General features: G+C 32.8%; 1 protein-coding gene across 1 annotated transcript; it reads right to left on the reverse strand.

The window, feature by feature from the left end:
- Nucleotides 1-645: 645 nt before the first annotated feature.
- Nucleotides 646-15,520, reverse strand: LOC106709186 (furin-like protease 2). Its single transcript, XM_014500897.2, has 12 exons — nt 15,332-15,520; nt 8,477-8,581; nt 6,267-6,398; nt 5,936-6,070; nt 5,485-5,792; nt 3,644-5,404; nt 3,448-3,563; nt 3,133-3,250; nt 2,505-3,059; nt 1,703-1,803; nt 1,277-1,470; nt 646-915 (listed from the first exon to the last, which is right to left on the reverse strand). Exons 1-12 carry the CDS (start codon nt 15,476-15,478, stop codon nt 739-741), a joined length of 3,849 nt encoding a protein of 1,282 aa, XP_014356383.2. The 5' UTR covers nt 15,479-15,520; the 3' UTR covers nt 646-738.
- Between the last annotated feature and the right edge of the window lie 5,818 nt (nt 15,521-21,338).

Below are 21,338 nucleotides of genomic sequence, written 5' to 3' on the forward strand. Positions count from 1 at the left end.
GACAGAAATCATAACTTTATATAAATAAGAATTACTGAAGAAGTTAAAGCAAATAATTAACACGTATCTATGAAGAGTTTACAGATTTTCATTTTGCACGGTTCTCATAAAGTTTATTCGAATCTTTATCACTATGTTCAACTACATTCTTCAGTCAGGGTTTATCTTAATAGCGCCCTATTTTATTAATAAAACTTGTAGAATTTGGATTATCAATCGATTTTAATTTTGAATTTAATTACAAATTGTATATCACATAATTGAACAAGTTACTTCAATATAAAATTACCTATGCGTATAAACGCAACAAAAGATTTTTCGTATTTTCGCGGTTTTACAATTTATAGTTTTTTTAGGTGAAATAAATGCGAATAAAGCATATCGTCTGATGTTACAATGATGTTTAAATATTTTAAAAAAAGATTCAAAATAAAGTATGAGCTTATTATATTTTTAAACTAAATATTTAAACAAAAATACAGCCTAAGTTTATTCAAATTTATACATTAATAAATGATGGTGTTCTACAAAAGGTGACAAGTTCTATTTTATAATGTAACAATAAAAAATAAATAAGAAAAAAATATCAGTCCATTTAATAGCACATCTTTAAGCAATAATAGTCTAGTTTAACCTTGAAATTATTGTATAAAAATTAACGTATTAACCATTCGATTAAATTTATCTATGATTGAAACCTCTACATATCAGTCAGTGGTGCAATTTATTACTTAAATGCTATGTTGGTTCTTCTATATCGGTCACAGTATTTCTCATTTCGACATTTTCGATTGGTGTCACTTTTAATTTTGTTGTAGATGTGGCCAGCTTTACTAAATCCTCATCCACTGTTGTTAGTTGGGAATATAATGTTTTTGGAAATAATGTCAGGTGTTTTCTTTTCCTTGTTCTTACCTGCAATAAAACCTTTTTATACGATATCTATTTCAATCAAATCCTACATGTCATTATTTTTTCGTTAAATTATATTGTACAGTATCTTTAAAACAATATTCGTAAACCTTCAGTAATACTGGTAAGATTTATTTATTTTTCTCCAACTTTAGCATACTTTGATATCAATTATAATTAAAACTGTTATCTATACATAAATTCTCTAAGAATCTTTCACAAAAAAACAGTATTTGCAACATGTTTTTGTTAAGGTTTCAGTTGGGGCAACTCTCACAATAGAAATTAGAATAAGTTAATCGTTAAATTTTAAGATATACTCATAAAAAAGATGTTGTAAATAATTTTAAATAATTTATCTTACCATTACAACAAGCACCGTAGCGAAAACAACGCCAACAGCAGCGCCCACGCACCACGCAATCACCAGATCTCGATCCAACTGTAAAATACTAGGCGGGTCCTTCGCATCATCGACATAGAACGATGCTGTTAAATGAGTTCGAATGTTTTCTGCGATGCGACGTTTACCAGCAGATGATCCATTTAAACAGCCTCCTAAAAGTATCAATTATAAATCTGTGTTCATTTACACAACTTTTTAAATAATTAAAAAGGTTTGATAATAATGTTCAAAATGTTAAATTTCACCATCTCATATAGATAAAAACAGGGAGATAAACTGATTATGAAAAAATAGCATTATTTTAGAAAATAGATCGATGTATCGAAAGGCTTCAAATCATGTAAATTAATTTGCAGTCATTTTGTGTTAATAAAAGTTTCTTACCAATATCTTTATGACAGTGACAGCAATCCATTGTTTCATTAAGCATTAGAAACATAGATGAAACATTTTCCATACAACACGGTAAGCACTTATGATTTACTCTGAAAAACAATATTGAAATAAAAATCTTTTTTAACCTGTATAATGATTTCATTAATCTGATTAGTCACGTTCAGCATAATGCGTTTTTATCATAAAAACAATAAATAATAATTATTTAACACTTTTATTTTATAAAGCTTTTACGCGCGACTCCGAAAAAACAGAAAACGGGGTAAAAATTGTCCTATGTCCATTTCCTGGTTCTAAGCTACCTGCCCACCAATTTTCAGCAAAATCGATTCAGCCGTTCTTGAGTTATAAATAGTGTAACTATCACGACTTTCTTTTATATGTATAGATATTTCAGTAAATCAAATTCCATTGCCAGAAACTATTAATAACAATATAGTTTGCATTTGAACTAAATTCAACTGTATTTAGTAAACTAGGATTTAATGGAATGCGAATACAGAATATTCAATATCAAATTGAAACCACAAATCATTGCTTGGGGTAGATGTCTTACCACAGAGACAATAACCTTTGATGTTAATTCATTAACAGTACGCTATAGTCATGTACATATGACTTCATAGAATCTAATAATAATTTACTAGACCAACAGGTATTAACGACAGTAAATAATTATATTTGAAAGAAAGGACAAAATTTTAAATTTAAAGTTTAACATAATGTGAGAAGTAGAGTATTAGTAAAACTATATTAATTAAAATTAGTTTTAATGCTGTAACATTCTTACCTATCTAACCGCAGTGGGTGAGCGCAAGTGACGCAGCTCGTTGGCCCCGGTCCTGAACAGGAGCGACAGGACTCGTGACAAGGTTGGCAAGTTCTAGATCTCGGCTCATAGAACTGAGAGCTGAGACATTCGATACATAAACCATTCTCCAAGGAAAAATGACGAGGACACGACGTACATCGCTGGGGGCCTGCCCCGTGACAGTCTTGACAATAATGATGACAGCGGCGACAGCTCTCACCCCATGTGAAAAAGTTCTGAGGACATTCAGGTCTACATTCCCCAGCCGCAAGTCGCCAATCTGGCGGACAAGATGCACACTGATCTCTTCTAGGACCAGTACAAGTCTGACAGGAAAGATAACATTTGGAACATATCCCATCATCAGGGTAGTATCCTGCTGCACAAATTCCTCTACAAGTTCCCGACTGTAATCTCAACGATCCTGCACAAGATGTACAGTTCAATCTTGATACACACGCTGAACATGTGTGCGGGCATTTAGAACAGCTACCAGCTATTTGATAAAACCCTTGCCCACATTCTGCCACACATCTGAAAGTTCAGGGCTCATTAACAAATAGTTTTATAAGTAGAAAAGATAAGTTTATGTAACAAGGCATCTTACCTTGTACCTTGAAGTAGTAAAGGGCTGGAGCACGACAAACAATCCCATTCATTTGGTCCGCTACATTTCTCACAAGTGGAATGGCAATTTTTGCAGCGACCGCCCTCAAAGTATTCGCCTATGAGAAAAGTTTTTCTTTTTGTTAATAAATCTTTTATAATATTGCGTTCAAGTAACATAGTATAGTCTTAGCTCTAATTTATCTATGGTGGTTAAATTTTATTCATCCTTTGTTTTGAAATAAAGCAATTGTAAAAATAACGTAATAGAATCAAATTAAATATTTATTAAATACAAGATTCCTTTAATACTTACTAGTATCACATTTATTACTTCCACCAGGAAGACATTTTCCTCCCTTAGATAACATCCATTTTTCTATGCAAAGAGTACACACCGAATATGAACAAACCGCACATCCTGTAGGACACCTAAAAAGATAAAAAATATATATATATGTTTCAAAGTCAAGTAAATAAAAGACGATACAAAGTACATTATTAATACTCACGGTAAACATTCCCTTCTCTGAATGTCTGGATAGAATCCAATTGAACATTGGGGAACACAACGATTTTCATATGCGAAATCTCCAAGACGGCAAGATACACATTGAGTAGCGTTTGGACCACTACACGATTCACAACTCTCATGACACTGAACACATCCAAAATCATCCTTTTGATAAGTTCCAGGAGGACAGGATGCTAAACATGATCCGTTGAAAAGAACGTAACTATGAGCACATGATGAACATAAATCAGCTTTATCAGCACACGTGTCACAATGTTCAGCACAAGGAAAACAAGCATTGGCGTCTGGGTCTTCGTAATAACCGTCTGGGCATTGTTGAAGGCATACTGCTAGATCTGTTACCAGTAAATGAGCTGGAGCACAAGTTAAACAAGAATCTTGCCCAGCACCGGCGCATGTTTCACACGACTCATGACATGGCCAGCACACTCCACCTTGGTTAACGAAGCTTCTAGGTGGACATCTCGATACACATGAATTGTCTAAACGATAATGTTTACAAGCAACACATTGTGTAGGACCCTTCCCATAACATCCTTGAGAATCGCATTCAGGATCACACATTCTTTGTACTTGCTTGTCATTGGCATCTGCTAGTACATTTTTACGTTGTGCTGATGGAATATTGTTACTATTACTCCTTCTATCAGAAAGGCCCAATTCAATTTCATTTAAAAATTGTGAATACTCGGAAGCATCGTATACATCGTTTAAGTGATAGTTCTTTTGATTCTCAAACAAATTATTGGAACTAAAATAGCTTTTATTCCTCACTCTGACTGGATTTGTTGCTGTACCATAAAATATTAATTGCCATTTCTTAAGCACACCAGTTTGTGTGACATGATTGTTCCCTGCGTTTATTATTTGTAAAGTCCATCTGCCTTCCGCATTTTCACCCCAAAAGTGTACGCTTAAAAATGGCCAGTCATCAAAATTAGAACTTGTTGCATCATGGGTCCTTTCAAATAAAAGAGTAGACGTGGTTCCCATAGGAGATGTTAGTAAAATTCTTAAATTCCCTCTCGGAAAGAAACTTAGTGATATTTTACATTGAACGTGTTCTAAAAATCTCACCTCGTTCATTGTTCCACTACAACCATTTACATCCATGTGTACAGATATCGTATAACCAAAAGAGGTCTCAATTGATTTATCCTCGTTTATCTCCTGAGACTTACATATATGTTGTGGAGGAACATTTACCCATTGTTCAGCCAAAGATACAATTTGCGCGGCATCCATTAGCCCGTAGCCAAATTTGTGGCTCACTTTTCGTTTAACACCATTTACAATCCAACCATCCTCTTTTTCTAAAGGTTGTGACCTAGATGTCATAACAATAAGGTGTTGCATATCTCTCCAAGTTATTAAAGGATTTGCTTCTAAAGCTAAAGCACATATGCCTGCAGCTAACGGGGCGGATGCTGATGTACCAGTGTGGTCTACTGTACAAATATGATCTGGTCTTAACTGTACGTCCATATCTACAGTTGCGACACTCTTGTCTCTCCCAGGCGTCCCAGAACTATAAGTCGATGCTAACGTAGATGAACATTCTTCTAAATACCAAGGCTTATAACCACCTTGAGTAGCACTTGATATTGATATCGTAAATATACTATTTGCATAACCATCACAATTACATGAATCGGTATGCCTTCCACCGTTACCCGAAGCCCATATAAAAATAGAACCCTTTCCACCTCTTCCATTTGTTACCCCATTTATAAAAGCTCTGAAACAAATACACACATGTATATATAATTCTTCCAAATCATTATTACTGGTAAATGAAAATAGTTTAATTTATTCTACCTTCTGGCTAATGGACCTGGACCATCAACAGTCTTTCCGTCATCCTCGGGTCCCCATGAGGCACTATAAATATCTATATGATGAGTATTGAATCCGAGTGCCTGAGCTTCGACAGCGTCATTCACTAAGCCGTCTAACATTCTAACGCCTCCTATACTAGCGTTGTATGCAATACCGACGCCACAGTATCTATTGTAAGCGACGGCAGCCACTTCTCCGGCGCATCTAGTGCCGTGTTTATTGTCTCCGTTATCTTGCGGCGTCGGATCTGTATCGTTACCATTTATATCGGTGGAAGCAGCTGGATCCTACAACAAAAAAAAGTTTATTTGGCACATTTGAACCTATAATAAAATATAAAATGCAAGATGTTAGAATACTAGCACGAACTTGAATTCAAATTTTTCCGTTAAATTAGAATAATAAAAAATGAGTTACTAAAATGACTTACGTAGTTCTGTATTAAATCTGGATGATTAGGTTGTATGCCGTCGTCTAATATTGTTATAACGACCCCTTTTCCCGTGTATCCTTTTCTCCAAGCGTAACCTACATTCATATCTAAACCTCCCGCTGCGCCTCCGTTCTGAATTCATACAAAACAATGAATAAATCTGGAAATTTATATCTACAAATATGCGGATAAAAATATGATAAAATACTCCGTATTTTTATAAACATTAAAAGAAAACAGTTGAAATTTATTGTAGTGTGAAAGGCATTTGAAAAGCCTATGCTTGACATTGGATTAACACAGGCTTCAGGATATGAAAACTTCTTACCAAATACCATTGTTCTTTAAACAATGGGTCCGGGAAGGAAGGTGCATTGGATTGCCGCATTACATGTCTCGGCTTCAATTGGTGGTCCCTTTTGGTTCTCCTCAACTCGCGTTGTTGCATCACCCATCTTACCTGTCAATGAACATCTAAACATTTCAACTGGTTCCAGATAAATAAGAACTGAACAACATATAACATCTGTAAGTTACTGTGAACTCATACTTATAAAAAAAAAAACTGTATTATTCACTTTGAAGTATATTCTGGAATACTACATAATCAAAACAAAAATGTGATCAAGATTTTTTACGTAAGTATTCATTGGATTTATTCTAAATTTCAAAACTAAATACACAATCGTATTAATGTCTTAAACTATAAACCGATAATGATTTACACCGATGAACTTCTGGATTAGTTATTGCTAAAACCTAGCAAACAAAACCTGGTGCCATATATCACGTCACTTTATACAAAATATCTGACGTACGATGATTATCCTCGGTAACATTTCAAAAGTGATAAAAGCTCGTGAAATGTAGATGAACACATCTACACATATTGATACCGACAGATTTAATAATTCTAAATGTGTTCACATTATATACCTTATACACCTTATATACTATACAAACCGTATTTTAAGTATATAAATACAGTCAATAAACTACGCATTATAAAGTAAGTTATTAATTAATGGTACTTAAAAGACAACTAACTTTTAGTACAATTTAAATATAACTATTCAAATTTACATTTAAGAAAATAAATCATTCGCGTGGGATAATTTATTAAGAAATCAACCGATTTCTTAACAAATTATTCCTTCTGACTGACGCACTCGTCGACCTATGACTCACTTATTGTTTTACAGACGAATACTTATAGCAATGTAGAAAGGTCAAGTCGAAATGTCCTAAAATATTTGAATTGTCTTAGAATCATCAATTGTAATAAATTTCAATGGTAACCTATAGTATATAGAAGAAAACTATGGAATGTGTTGGAATAAAATCATAATTTGTATGTGAATATCTGTAATCAACTTTTAAGCATCTAACTAGGTAAAAGATTTAATTTCGAGCAAAAATACAACAAATCAAATTAAAAAAAGAGGCCCATAAAAATTTACAACCCATCTTTATTCCTGCCATAACGTCCGAAGTTAAATTGAATATTACGAAGTCGAAATTCATGCTTAAGTCATAATTTTAGGGTTGGCGATGTAATAACTCTTCGGAATAGGTAACTTGGAACATTTTCAGAGCGGTTATTTGTTTTCATTAACGGATTCATCGGCGTTAACAATTAGCGCTCATTCGCACGGGCGCTTTTTTATCGCGCGTTAAAAAAGCGTTCAAATAAAACAAATGCATTTTCATAAATGTACTTCTTCATATAGCAGCGCTATTAAAACACGACGCTTTTTTTATCGCCACGTGTACAATTTGAGCACTGAGCGAACCGAACAAGAGTGATTTTAAAGCGTTGGCGCTCGAGTGTCGCAAACGCCGAATTTTAACGCGGCGTTTAAAAAGCGTCCATGCAAATAAGCTAAAGAAAGAATACATAACACGGAATAAATTACAATATTCTTGGCAAGTAGACTACTTTACTAAAGTTAGCAGTCAATTCTTGTACGTAAGTAATTAAGTAGAGTTGGACTAAGTGCTTTGTACAAGATTTAGTTGACGCCGACAGGATCACGGTAATGTGCGAGAGCGTTCCCGTGATCCTGGCACAAGAAGGTCATCGTTGGGTTTTAGTTGGTGGAAGCCCCACATAACCATCCTTATTCTCGCAAGGGTGGTATGCGTAAGGCAATTTCCCACGTTGAATAAAGTTTTATACGAAAGTTGAATAATTTATTTATTGTTACACTTAAAAGTAGAGGCATTGATTTGAATTCGTACTAACTTGTAAACTTAAATATTCTTTTAAATGTGCTATCGTTGTCTTTTATCAAATTGTAAGAACAGATGATGATGATGATCATTTTAAAAGTACAATTTAATAGAAGAAAGATGTAACGTAGGTAAATAAAGAAAAGAGCAGTGATGTGCAACAACATATATTTTTGTCTTGTGATTATTTGGCTCAAAGTGGACAGCTGTGTTGTCAGAATACGAAGCATTAGACTTTCTGTATGTTCAAAGGGTTTATAATACATCTCCTTCTAAATTAAGAATTAAAATTATTGCTGAACTTACCTGTGGGTCGTTTTTTAATCGATTCGTGTAATCATAACTTGCATTTATAGATCGCTTGCTAATTTGAGGATGTGAAAAAAGAAAAAAATTCCTTAAGTTTCCGATCTGAAACAAAAGAAAAAATATGTTAATATAGAATAAAGATAAACTTTTATCGTTACTATGTATAACTTAATTCAAATCCATCCATAAATCTAAACAGTTCTCGAAAGCATCGTAAAAACAAACTGACGTTCGTGCTCATAATTACGATAATACCCGCCATCTGTCGACCGCAAACCGTAACTACAGTTTAATGTGTTTACATTAAAATCAAGCTAGTGTACATTCGATAATTATTATATACGAAAATATTTAATTACCTTAAAGAATAGTACATCATGTGAACCTGATTTCTTTTAACTTCTATATACTATTTGATTACTTTGTGTCAGTAAAACTTTACGATTTTTGTCAGTAAATTTACATATTGTAATGAAAAATAATCAAAATTCGTAACGAAATTGGTTTACGTTTTCAACAACAACATTGCGCGCGAAGTAGAGAAAATTAAATAACAACAAATTATCACAAAACCGTTCATATCGGTAAAGCTATGGAAAAAATTGTAAAATTTATTAAATCAAAAACAATAATAACAAAACATAGTAAACAATAGCAACAAATGGAGATCCGTGGTCTCTCTACTAGAACATACACTTATCTTCTGTTACGGGCATAAAATAAAGTACTCGGCAAAGAGTATTAGGCATTGACCTCTATACATGGAGCGACTATAAACCTTGGTATTTTGTGCCTATTTGATTCGCCATTTTAGGCGTTGACGGTCGCGGTTGCTATCATTGGTGAGGATACAAACGATTAATAGAGACGCGCCTGTTAAGGTTGAACAGGCGCGTTTAAATCAGAACGAATCAAAAGTTGTTATTTCCAACCAACGACCTATCTATTTATAGAGTGGTATTAAATAAACAAAAAATAAGTAAAAAAAGCTGTGAATTTTCGATAATAATTTGGTAATAGAAAGAAAATACTCATACTTTCGGTCAAATAAAACTGCTGGAAATCGAGAAAAACTATGTCGTTCTACAAATGCGCCATTTCAACAGAACAATCGAAAGAAAGAATTCACCTAAATGTCGATTAGGTAAGCGCACAAATTCTCACTTTGTTGGGTACGATTGAACTTTTCTCAAATCATTGTCGTATTGTTTCCTAAAAATACGAATCAGATTCAGCTCTAATTTGATATCATATTATGTAGTTTTCCGAAATATAGATCTACGAGAGCATTTTTTTGTTTGAAAGCTCAAAATTTATAAACTAGAAATTAAGCACTCGGAATCTTTTCAAGTGAAAATATTCTACAACCTCCTGAATAAATTTACCAATCGATTATGTTAAAGTTTAAAATACTAATTAGCTTTCCTTTATTTGTTTTACATTATGCTACGAAACATCTAATATATAAAATTCTCGTGTCACAGTTTTCGTCACCGTACTCCTCCGAAACGGCTTGACCGATTCTCATGAAATTTTGTGAGCATATTCAGTAGGTCTGAGAATCGGCCAACATCTATTTTTCATACCCCCCCCCCATTTTTTAACTGCGCGCGAAGTCGCGGGCGACAGTTAGTCTTTTTATAATAAACGTTTAAAAAACAAATCATCATCTAATCGACTGACACGTCACTCTTCAAAATCACCGTTGGTTTCTCAGACCAAAATATTTGTATAAAACATATCGCCATTCCTGTCATTGACAAAATAGATATAACAGTATGTTTAAAACGATTATTTTATTCTCTTAACTGTCATGTCAATTCAGCACAACTTAAACTTGTTAACAAGTGTGACAACGACTAACAAAGGTGTTATAAATGATGAGGTCAACCAGTAGTACTCGGATACATCACAATCCATCAATTACTATGCCCCCGCCACCGACCCTCTTACGTGCATGATTTATTTTACTAAAGCACAAAACAATGACATTAATGGATCGACCAACTAAAACTTTACCATCATGTTACTTACACAACATTAATGATAAGTGTATCTAAATAAAGTTTACCTTGCCCCGGAAATACTTAATATAATATTAAAAATGAATGAAACAATCCTACATTATTAAAAAAACTATACAGCCGACTTACCGGCGGTTTTTGAAACCAAAATCACAGGTTAAAACATATTGTTATCTCTGTCTTGTCAAAGAAATAATGACAGGGATGACGATATGTTTTGTACACAGATTTTGGTATTAGAAACCCAAGATTACAATGTCAATATTACTAGAAACTGTTAACCTAATGTCAGACGGAGAAAATATTTAATCTAAATTCAAAGATAGATCCAAAACGGCATGTAAACATGAATTGTTATTTCACAAGAAAAGTTTGAGCTACTTTAGAAGAAAAATTTATTATTAACTTGTTTCCAACCAGTATCAATCTTATTAAAGTATCGAATTTACCAATAAACAATTTAGCTTTATATTCCACTAACTACATCAACTTTTCTACAATGAAAGCCAACTCTAAACGCAGCTTGCCAAAAGCGTCCCTGCCAATTTCTTTGTATAATCACCATCCCATTACTCTAGTGACCGTTTTGAGTGGGTATGCCGTTCCAGCATTCATTTTCATTTTCCTGCAATTTTCCTTAAGTATATTGTTCCTTTTACGAACTCGATGACTTCGCTCGTTGTCGTAGAAATGTAAAATAAGAAGATAAGTAATATATTCTTTATCATGTTTTCTTTCAAATTGTTTTATGCCACTTTTTAATTATGGAAATTATAAAAATACGAAATAGTATCCTATGTGTTCTTCCAGACTATGTTCTACATCAGTGCTAAATTTCATCAAAATCCGATGTGACGTTCCGGATATATTATACCTTCAAACAAACTATCCATCCATCTAAAGTTTCGCATTTATAATATTACGTAGATGCAAAAATTGCGTGGGCACGCTATGCTAGAACCAGCACATTGTCCCTTCATAAGACAAAAATGACCGATATAGTATTCTATACAATAGTCTTATTCGAAACAGTTGGACGAAATACTTAACATAGATTTTGTATGACTAACAGACAGGTAAAATGCTTCAAAAGGCTTAACCTAGAAACTAAATATTAAAATATCGACACATTTAGTAAAGGAATATCGTATTCCTTATACCAATTTAATTACATAATTATATTTCCAAATTCAATTCTACTTCATTTGATTAATTAAAGCCATTATTATTCTTGTAACCCATACCTTAAAACACATGTTCTCCATTAAGTTAATGTAAATTTAATTTCAATACCGGCAATATGTTACTGCTCATATCTTGAGTATATGACTGTACCGTTTTGTCTTGACATTTAGTTTAATATAATGCTAGAATTGAGCCAAATATCGATTTGGACAGTCAGGGACAAAAGTTTTATCATCAACACGTCGCCAACGCGTAATCACCACGTGGTAATAAGTATTTTTGCGTATATTATTTCATACCGTGGTAGATTCCGAAAAATATTTGTTGGGTATACGAATGGGCCTGGTCAACCGGTGCAATACCACTTTCTACCTCGCACAGCCGCGTTGTGGAATACTCTGTCCTCGGCGGTATTTCCAAACAGTTACGACTTAGGGACCTTCAAGAAAAGAGCGTATACCTTCCTTAAAGGCCGGCAACGCATCTGCGATTCCTCTAGCGTTGCGGATGTCGCAACATGGGCGTCCTGAGGCCTAATTTTAGTCCACATTCCCTTCCTTCGCTTTTCTTATAAAGAAAGGATAGGGAGGGGAAGTGGATTTGACAGAAGAGAGGCGCATAGGAAGTGGTTATAGGCAATTATAGGCAATGGACCAGCAATTTTTGAAGCAATTGCGGATGTCTACGAGCAGCGGACTCGGGTGACCACTTGCTCGTTTGCCACCTTATGATATAAAAAAGCTCATCGTATCGCATGTATCGCATCATGTCGATTCATATTTACCACTTACGTAGGACATACAGCTATAGTAGGTATTAAAGTAGTACTTGTCCTCTTAATATCTAACGTAACAAACAAGGAAATTTAACTTCATTACTATCGTACCGTAACGTTTACTTGAGCAAGCTGGAAATAGAAAAAGGTATATCTTTAAAGAGGAAAATTTGTTAAGGTTGTTTGAACGCTCCTTTTAACGCTGTAATAGTGAGCAAATATTGGACGTAAAAGCTTTTATCGGGACAGTAATGGGTTATTAGGTATTAATTGCAATAAGAGGGTTAAAAATATAGAACGCAAACTCTCCTCACAATATTCATGCTTCTCTGAATACATTATAGCAGAGTGCTGCGAAGAGCATTGGAATTATTTTGGTACATCAAAATATTCCTTTTTATAATGTAGAATTTTAATTCAAAAAATATTTACTAACTTAAGTGGAGACCTAACCAGCACTTTTTTCAGTTGCAAGTAACTTTTTGGATATACTCTCTTGCACGGAAATTATAACTAGAGAAATCCATTTTACCTTTGTATGTGATTAGTATTGGAGGCGAAGTGGGAATTTGGGGATTAACTCGAGCATGGTAATTAAATAAGGGAAGAACCTTGCACCCAACTACTTCCACCACACAAATCCCTTCGTATAATATAATATTAAGGGAAATAAAATCGATTTATATAAATATTTAAGTGCATCTGATTAAGACAGGGTGGCTTAAAATTCCCGCTTCGCCTTCGGAATCATATCATATAGATGTTCTAGATCTGTTTGTAATTTGACGGCAGATTATGAACAGCGCAGATCATTAACGATAGCAAAAATCAACTTAAGATTATTCAATTGTTTTTTTTTTCGTACGGTAAAAAACAAACAAGATTTTTTTTTCAGTTTTAGCTAATTACTTTCGGAATCAAGAAGAGATAGTCTTTTAACAGATACCATTAGCATCCCCTCGAGCTACAAAAACCGATTTCGTTCCATTGTCGAGTAATAATTAATGTTCGCCGACTGCGGGGCATAAAAAAGAGAAGAAAAATCAAAGAAAATAGGTCGTAGCGTTACGAATAAAATGTAAGAAAACTGCAGAATTAATTTGTATACGAGTTTATACAAACATTTATTATGCATACTAATTGTGAACCAAAAATATACTATTATATTTCGAATTTTTATGTTACGATATTTAAATGTTTTTCTAAATACTAAAATTACAAATAATTGTAATACAGGGAGTTCAAATTACAGTAAATATATAAATTAGTCTCAAACTTCAAAATTGATTTTACCTGATAACAAATATAAGTCATGTTACGTCTTTGAAGTTAATTTACTAAATTTGTAAAAATTATATTTGCTAAACTGAATTTCTGTGACTAAATTATTATTCAATACAATGGTTAACTTGGTTCTAAATAATGTCTACGTTTTCAGCGAGATCTATAGAGCCGTTCTTCATCCATCCATCCATCTAAACGTTCGCATTTATAATACTATTAAAATATAAATTTTTCTTATTAATTAAAATTTGATTTACCTTTCAATTTACTGTGGGTATATTTAATTCTCAGTATTACAACGTGCTTGTTCATTTTATTTACATATGGAATCACTTTTATACATTTCCAAATAACATATAAGTACTTTATACAATTCCTAGAAAATGTATATATTTCCCAGGATACATGTATTTTTGAAACAATATTTTATACATTTCTCAAATAGCTTTTGGAATTGTATATTTTTTCAGAGAGATGAGAGAATTGCAAATTTGTTTGTAGAGTTCAAACATCCGATAACCCATATTATACAATTCTGATAGTGGGTAATTCTTATTCCTAAGATGTTATAAAGCTGTAATTATTTTACACAAAATAGTAAATGGTTTGTAAGTATTAGCATGAGTTTCCATCATAAAACACTTATGCAAAAAGATGTTACTTATAATTTGAATTCAATAGAAATGAGAAATTATAACAAACCTATTTAAACCATTTTACCTTAAGACTGTAATCACAGACGTATTAAAAGCGGACGTGTTTGTATCATCAGTTTCAACACTTCTTTCCGGATAAATTCATCTTACTAATATTATAAATACGAATGTTTAGATGGATGGATGTTTGTTTGAAGGTATCTATGAAAAACTCAACGTATCTTTATGACATTTGGCACAGATGTAGTAAGTAGTACATAAGAACATATAGCCTACTTATAACTTTTTTAATTTCACGCAGACAGAGTCGCGGGCGTCACCTAGTAGACAATAAATGACATTTTCAGTCAGTGAAATGTTTAAATAAAATTTCCCATTTTCATTAAATTCGAATATACAAGAATATTTGCGTACTGATAACTCATCATTAAATATTTATTTTTACTAATGGTATTGAATGTTACAATACTCAATAAAATTATTTCTTTTATTGTGAGTTAAATTATAATCAATAAATATTAATTATAATACAATGAGAATAAATATTTCTATGTTACGTAAACAAATCACAATACATTTTCCCAACATCCTTTTCCCTAAAGAGTATGTACAATACTATGTAATTTCTGATAATGTTAAAATTTACGTAATTTTTTTTAAATTTAGAAGATTTTAAACTTATGTACAGTAAAATGGAATACTTATAAAGGATTACTCATTTATTTAGTCAATTAAAACATGTTTGATAAGACGTTGAAGACAAGAGTTGATATGATGTTTTACAAATTTATAATATATTATAAAGTTTACTACCAAGATTTACACAATATTTATATATTTTGGTTAAGGAAATCTGTAAGATTATTACGTCTAGTTATATCTTATGTAAGATTTTTTTTAATTAATTTATTTTCCTTTCATATCTTACCTGCCCATGGTTGATAAAGCCATGTTTATGTGCTAGATCATCCGCGTACTGCGCCCCATCTGGTATATGCAGAGCGAACTGGTCGTGGTACAGTGGTAAACACAAGTCTAGCACTGTTAATAATACAAACACGACGAAAGACCTCATCACGATCGTCGCGCATTGCACGATCTAACTTAATATAAATCTTATAACTTACATCTGTTAACTTAAAAAATGTATTATTATTTTTTTTAGTTTGTTTAAGTATATGTTCTTTAGTAACTACTTTTTTTTTCATAGAATTTCACGCGCGTAATTTTATTTAAATCGACGTGTTTTCGTATTTCCAGTTTCAGTACCAGACGTCCTTCCGAGGGAACGTCTACGCGAAGACTGAACTGAACCTTGTGACTGATAGTCTCTCCTACGTTGTGTTCCGCGCATGCGTTAAAGTTGGCGCCCTTTCTTTAGCCTACTTGCTATCAAAACGTATTGTGTAAACGCCATCAATTGTCCCGCATACTTAATTGGAGTGAGGGACATACCTGCCTCTCTATTGTTAAATAGTTAATACATTTTATTGCAAATTAATATCTTGTTTATTTACATTGTTCTTGATGATAGATAAATCTGTTACCTGTTTTAGCAAAAAAAAAATACTGTTGTAATGTACAGTATTTATGATTATTACATACATACATATTTTATATATAATTATATACACTTACAAATAATTAATTATTCTACAGTGATTTTTAATAAACTTTATTTAGTTTACAAAATTCTTACAACTTACGTGCAAGCCAATTCAAACGGGACAAGTAACGCCATCTATTGAATGGAAAGAGCATACTGAACTTTTTTAAGAAGTTTTTAATGTTTTTTTTTACTTAAATCTCAGACGAATAGAAATTTTCACTATTTGTAGAATTTAATAAAGATTTTTTGTTGTTTTATTCAACAATTTAAATCCTAACAGCCAAAGGTACTGCAAAATATTATGTGAATTCGAAACCTTACTTTAAAATCATTGGCTTCGACTAATAACCTAACTAGTCATTTAATCTTACTAATATTACAAATGCAAACGTTTAGTTAGGATGGATGAATGATTTTTTGAAGGTATCTCCGAAACGGCTTAACGGATCTTGATGAAATTTGGCACAGATGTAGAACATAGTCTGTAAGAACACATAGGCTACTTATTAAGTGTTTTTTTTTTCTTAAGTAATTATTTAATTTTTATTCACGATTACGTACGACATGTTTGTTATAAATTAAGAACATAACAAATTATTCCTTCTATAAACTATCACATTTCAAAGGTTCTTTAAACATTAATGCTTGGTTTAAATTAAAATTTTAAATTAAGTCCTTGTAGAATATATTTTCTATGAAGAAAATTTTCAAAACTACGATCCGTGGCGAGTTAACGAGCTGCGGTGGGAAGGATGGAGAGCAATGGGCATGTGTGAATACGCCTGGACTATTTATATAGCCCCGGTACTCCATACGAATAAGTTAAGCCTCATTCCGTGCCTCAAAGTTAAAACAAATATAAGGCATTTGAATTTCCAACATCACTTAGATTTGAATTAATTCAAAAACACATTTCTATGTACATTTACAAATATCTGTACACGAATTTTTTAGATTCATATAAGTGCTTTCGACGTTAACAAAATTTTACGAATCTTTTATACACGAAAGAAAATGTTGTAAAATTACATCTTGCAGCTATTCAAATGTAAATCGTATTAACCTCTTTATGAATAAAAAGAATACGCTAAAAATAAACTGGTGAAAAAAAATATTTTTTCTTAGTATTACTTAAAAAATAACGAATCCATATTTGATATCTTTTTTTTAAATTGTGGTGGCAAACGAGCAAGCGGCAACATGAATACGCCCAAATAGCGAAGCGACCGTTGCCCATAGACATCCGCTATTGCAGATGCGTTCCGTACCCTTTATCGAAAGAGGAGGCACAGAAAGAGGATATACCCCTTCCTATGCGTTCCCTCCTCCGTCAAATCATTTTACAAGTGCGCTGTGTTATTAGCATTATATGTGTTGTTATAATTTTTAATAATTAAATAACCGTTAAATATTGGAAGGAATGTTGCAGCAACATCGACCCCGGGGTTGAGTGGCCAGTGCGCACCGCGCAACCTTTTTTGTATATTTATTTTTCTTTCTTTTTTTCCTTCTTCTTGACATTTATTCATTGTTCTTGATTCAATAAAAAACCAGTCTTGTCAACATAAACAGTTCTTTATTTTAATAAATATAAATATATATATATATATATATATATATATATATATATATATATTGCTATCGAAGGCTTCAGAACTTCAACCAGGAACTAATAATTTTAGTTACTAATTTCATTTAGTTTGGTGACCAAACATTTAATTTCTTTGTCGAATTTAATTGAATTCAAACACGTCTTTGTTATCCGCATAGACTCAAGGTAAATGATGCTTTAATGCGATCCCGATCACAATAGACCGATGAGAATGGCATTTTAATGAATTGTGCTTCTCTCATTTCACTAAAGAAATCCTTTTCAATGAAGCACCTATCTTGAAAAGATGACTTTATAGACGGAGAGTGAGTATTGTTAGCCTGAATAACGTCCATTACCCGGAATATTACAAAGAAAGTAATTCATCCATAAGGTTTCTTCAGAAATATGTAATTTAAAAATGAGTATCCTGGAATTATAATTATACTAGCTGTCGTCCGCGACTCCGTCCAGGCAGAATTAAAAAAGTAGCTTATGTGTTCTTCCAGACTATGTTTTACATCTGTGCCAAATTTCATCAAGATCCGTTGAGGTGTTCCGGAGATACCTTCAAACAAACATCCATCTATCCATTCATCCATCTATCTAAACATTCGCATTTATAATATTAGTAAGATTGTGGAGGTTGTTTGAAAACGCACTCAGAATCAGATTTAAAAAAAAAAAAAAACTATTGTATTAGATATACCTATTATTAGGGTGAGTTAAACAGTTACAAGCTATATCACGCTTTAGGAGACAAGCAGAAAGAAAAATTAACTTTCTTGGCTAGCAAATAAAACCTCCGCCTGAAATAATGTAATCCACTGTAGTATACCGGTTTGATCAACAGTTTTGCAAACTTCAGCTTTCTTTTTAATAGTAAGATTAAATTGTAAATTACATTGTATATTGCAGATTTGACCAATCAGTGAAACTCTCTAAAGAAACAAACTATTGTTATATTTTATTCCAAGTTAAGATTAACGATCGGTCTTTGGTTCTAAAAGAATTTTATTGGTCCATAAAATGTTTGTACTAAATCCCGCCGTTAAATCCACAGGCCACGTTTAAATTGACCAGGCGATGAAAGTCCTACATTCGGTTACTAGAGTCATAAAATTAGTACAAGACATTTTATGAAGACGTAAATAGTTTCTACGGTAAACGTTAATTTATTTGGTTTTTCTCGTATCTTGTGTAGATATTTTTATCTCATTGAAGTATACTAAAATAATAAGATATTTTCTTTTATTGTATTGTTATATATAGATGGAGAGGAAGCAAAACGTGGTATATAATTATTTTTTTTGCATGAGGCGCGTCAATTTGATACAGAGTCGAAGTGATGACTGGTTGTTTTTGAGAACGGTTTCATTACAGCCAGTGATACCTTTTTGTGCTATGTAGTACAGTAAAACCTAGGGCACATATCCCCAAGGACGGAGATGCTCCAACAACATCCATGTGAGGTTTTTTAATCAGTGCGTGTCCAACATAATCCACTCTTGCCCCCGAAAGGGCGAATATGCGTAGGCATTTTCCGCGCCTAAATAAAAAGAACACCTAATACATAATAAGAAAACATAAATCCATTGATATTATTTATGATTATGTTGCTATTGTTAATTCAGCCTCCATCAAACCGAAATCTACTTTAGAGCCTTCTCATATTATTTCGCCAGAGGCTTTATCACATGCAGTAAGATAAGCCTCCCGCGGCTTCTGAATAAGCGATTACGTATGGTTGAATGGAATGTATTGTTCACTTGGACGCCTTTCAATATCGTTGGCATTAAGGAAATTACGATGCGTTCTAAAAGAAAACCAAGCAAGTATTTTAAATATATACACTCTATCTTTAACTTTGAGTACATATTTTGCCATCGGGTGATAACTTTCCCAATATTAAATCTTTTGGAGTCTTAAGTGCAAGTTTTAAATTCAAATTGACAATCTAGCGGCAAGTACACAACTATTCATAAAATAGGTATTATATATTTTAGAAAGTTAATACATTTATCTATAATAAAATTCTCGTGTCACAGTTTTCGTTCCCGTACTCCTCCGAAACGGCTTAACCGATTCTCATGAAATTTTGTGAGCATATTCAGTAGGTCTGAGAATCGGCCAACATCTATTTTTCATTTTTTTTTAACTGCGCGCGGACGGAGTCGCGGGCGACAGCTAGTTTATCTATAAAGTTTCGCTACTAAAGCAAATCGGTTTTATATGGAAAAATTGATCAAGTTGTAACTTAGAGAAAATTTCGATCGTGCATCAATATCCCTATGCATTTCCCCCAGGCTACGACCCTAGACATTAGCCGTGGTGCGAACCCCGACGGTTGTCTGATCTTGTTAATTCCAAATTCGAATATTGGCCAATAAACGTACTCTAGTCAGTTGTGTAGGTAATATAATAGAATGTGGAAAATATTCATAAATAACGAAGCAAAATTTTTTGAGATTTTTTTTATTACTATGTACTTATACAAATTATGTTTATAGAATTAAATACGAATAATGTTTCCGTTATTTTACCCTTTTAAATGTTAATCTATATATATAAAAGAAAGTCGTGTTAGTTACACTATTTATAACTCAAGAACGGCTGAATCGATTTGACTGAAAATTGGTGGGCAGGTAGCTTAGAACCAGGAAAAGGACATAGGATAATTTTTACCCCGTTTTCTATTTTTTGTTCGGCGCGGACGGAGTCGCGGGTAAAAGCTAGTATTCTATAAAAAAGGCTGAATAGCAGCTATACTTCAATACAGCGTAGAAAAAGACATGATATTCTGACGGTCAATAATGCGGTACTGAACAAAATATGGCTAGAAGTATATTTGCGGTAACACTTGGGTGAGACTTATTACAACGATGGTTGAGGTTATTATTATTAAAAATAAAATTAAAATAATGTAAGTACCTATATACTTTGCATCTTACGAGAACTTATTGCTAATATTTTATAAACCTCCTTTACCCCCACCCCTTTCGGTACAAGTAAGGGTGACGGATACTTACGCCGACATCTATCCCTCGTTTATTTATCTTATTACATTCAAATCAACCCTAAGGCGGTAAGGGGATGTGAATCTCTACATGAACCTTCGATGCATCTCATCTTGTTACTGGCAAATACGCAAATTGGCCAATCGACGTTAAACCGAAAAGTGCCCAGAGAATTTCAATAAATGCCACTATGAGTTGAAACTACTTTGTTGTTTCATTTAAATTTCTAGTTATTTATTTTTTATATAGTTAAATTGAATTAATATTATTATTTTTATCTTTTTGGGATTTACCATAACAAACTTAGACAATGTTTCAAATACATTTTAGCTTTAACATACGTCAACACTTTTATACCGTGACTCTAGCGCCCGGCGCGGATTTACAACAAATCATGGTTATTAAAACATAATTATGCGTAGGCTTGCGAAATGTGATATTTAACAATAAATAATGATGTACTTATACCGAAAGCATTTTGGTGATACATGTTTATGGTGAAGCATATCACAACGTTGACGTCAATAATATCAATCAGCGGCGGACAAAGGGTTAAAACACGTGTTTAACTAAATAGTGTCTAATAGTATATTTGAAGTAATACAGTTTAATTTGTTATTTAAGAAGTTTAATTTTTATTGAAGTAAAAACTGATCTACTATATTCCAACATGTAAAAAAATCTAAATTAAATAAAATTAGTTCACCAATATATTTAT

Source organism: Papilio machaon, chromosome 20, assembly GCF_912999745.1.
Source record: "Papilio machaon chromosome 20, ilPapMach1.1, whole genome shotgun sequence".
NCBI classification, from domain to species: domain Eukaryota; kingdom Metazoa; phylum Arthropoda; class Insecta; order Lepidoptera; family Papilionidae; genus Papilio; species Papilio machaon.

Coding starts and splice junctions, on each gene's coding strand:
- LOC106709186 (XM_014500897.2), bottom strand. CDS start 15,478: ATGAGGTCTTTCGTCGTGTTTGTATTATTAACAGTGCTAGACTTGTGT. Junction 6,071..6,266: donor TTAAAGAACAATGGTATTTG/GTAAGAAGTTTT, acceptor GTATGAATTCAG/AACGGAGGCGCAGCGGGAGG. Junction 1,471..1,702: donor TCACTGTCATAAAGATATTG/GTAAGAAACTTT, acceptor TGATACTTTTAG/GAGGCTGTTTAAATGGATCA.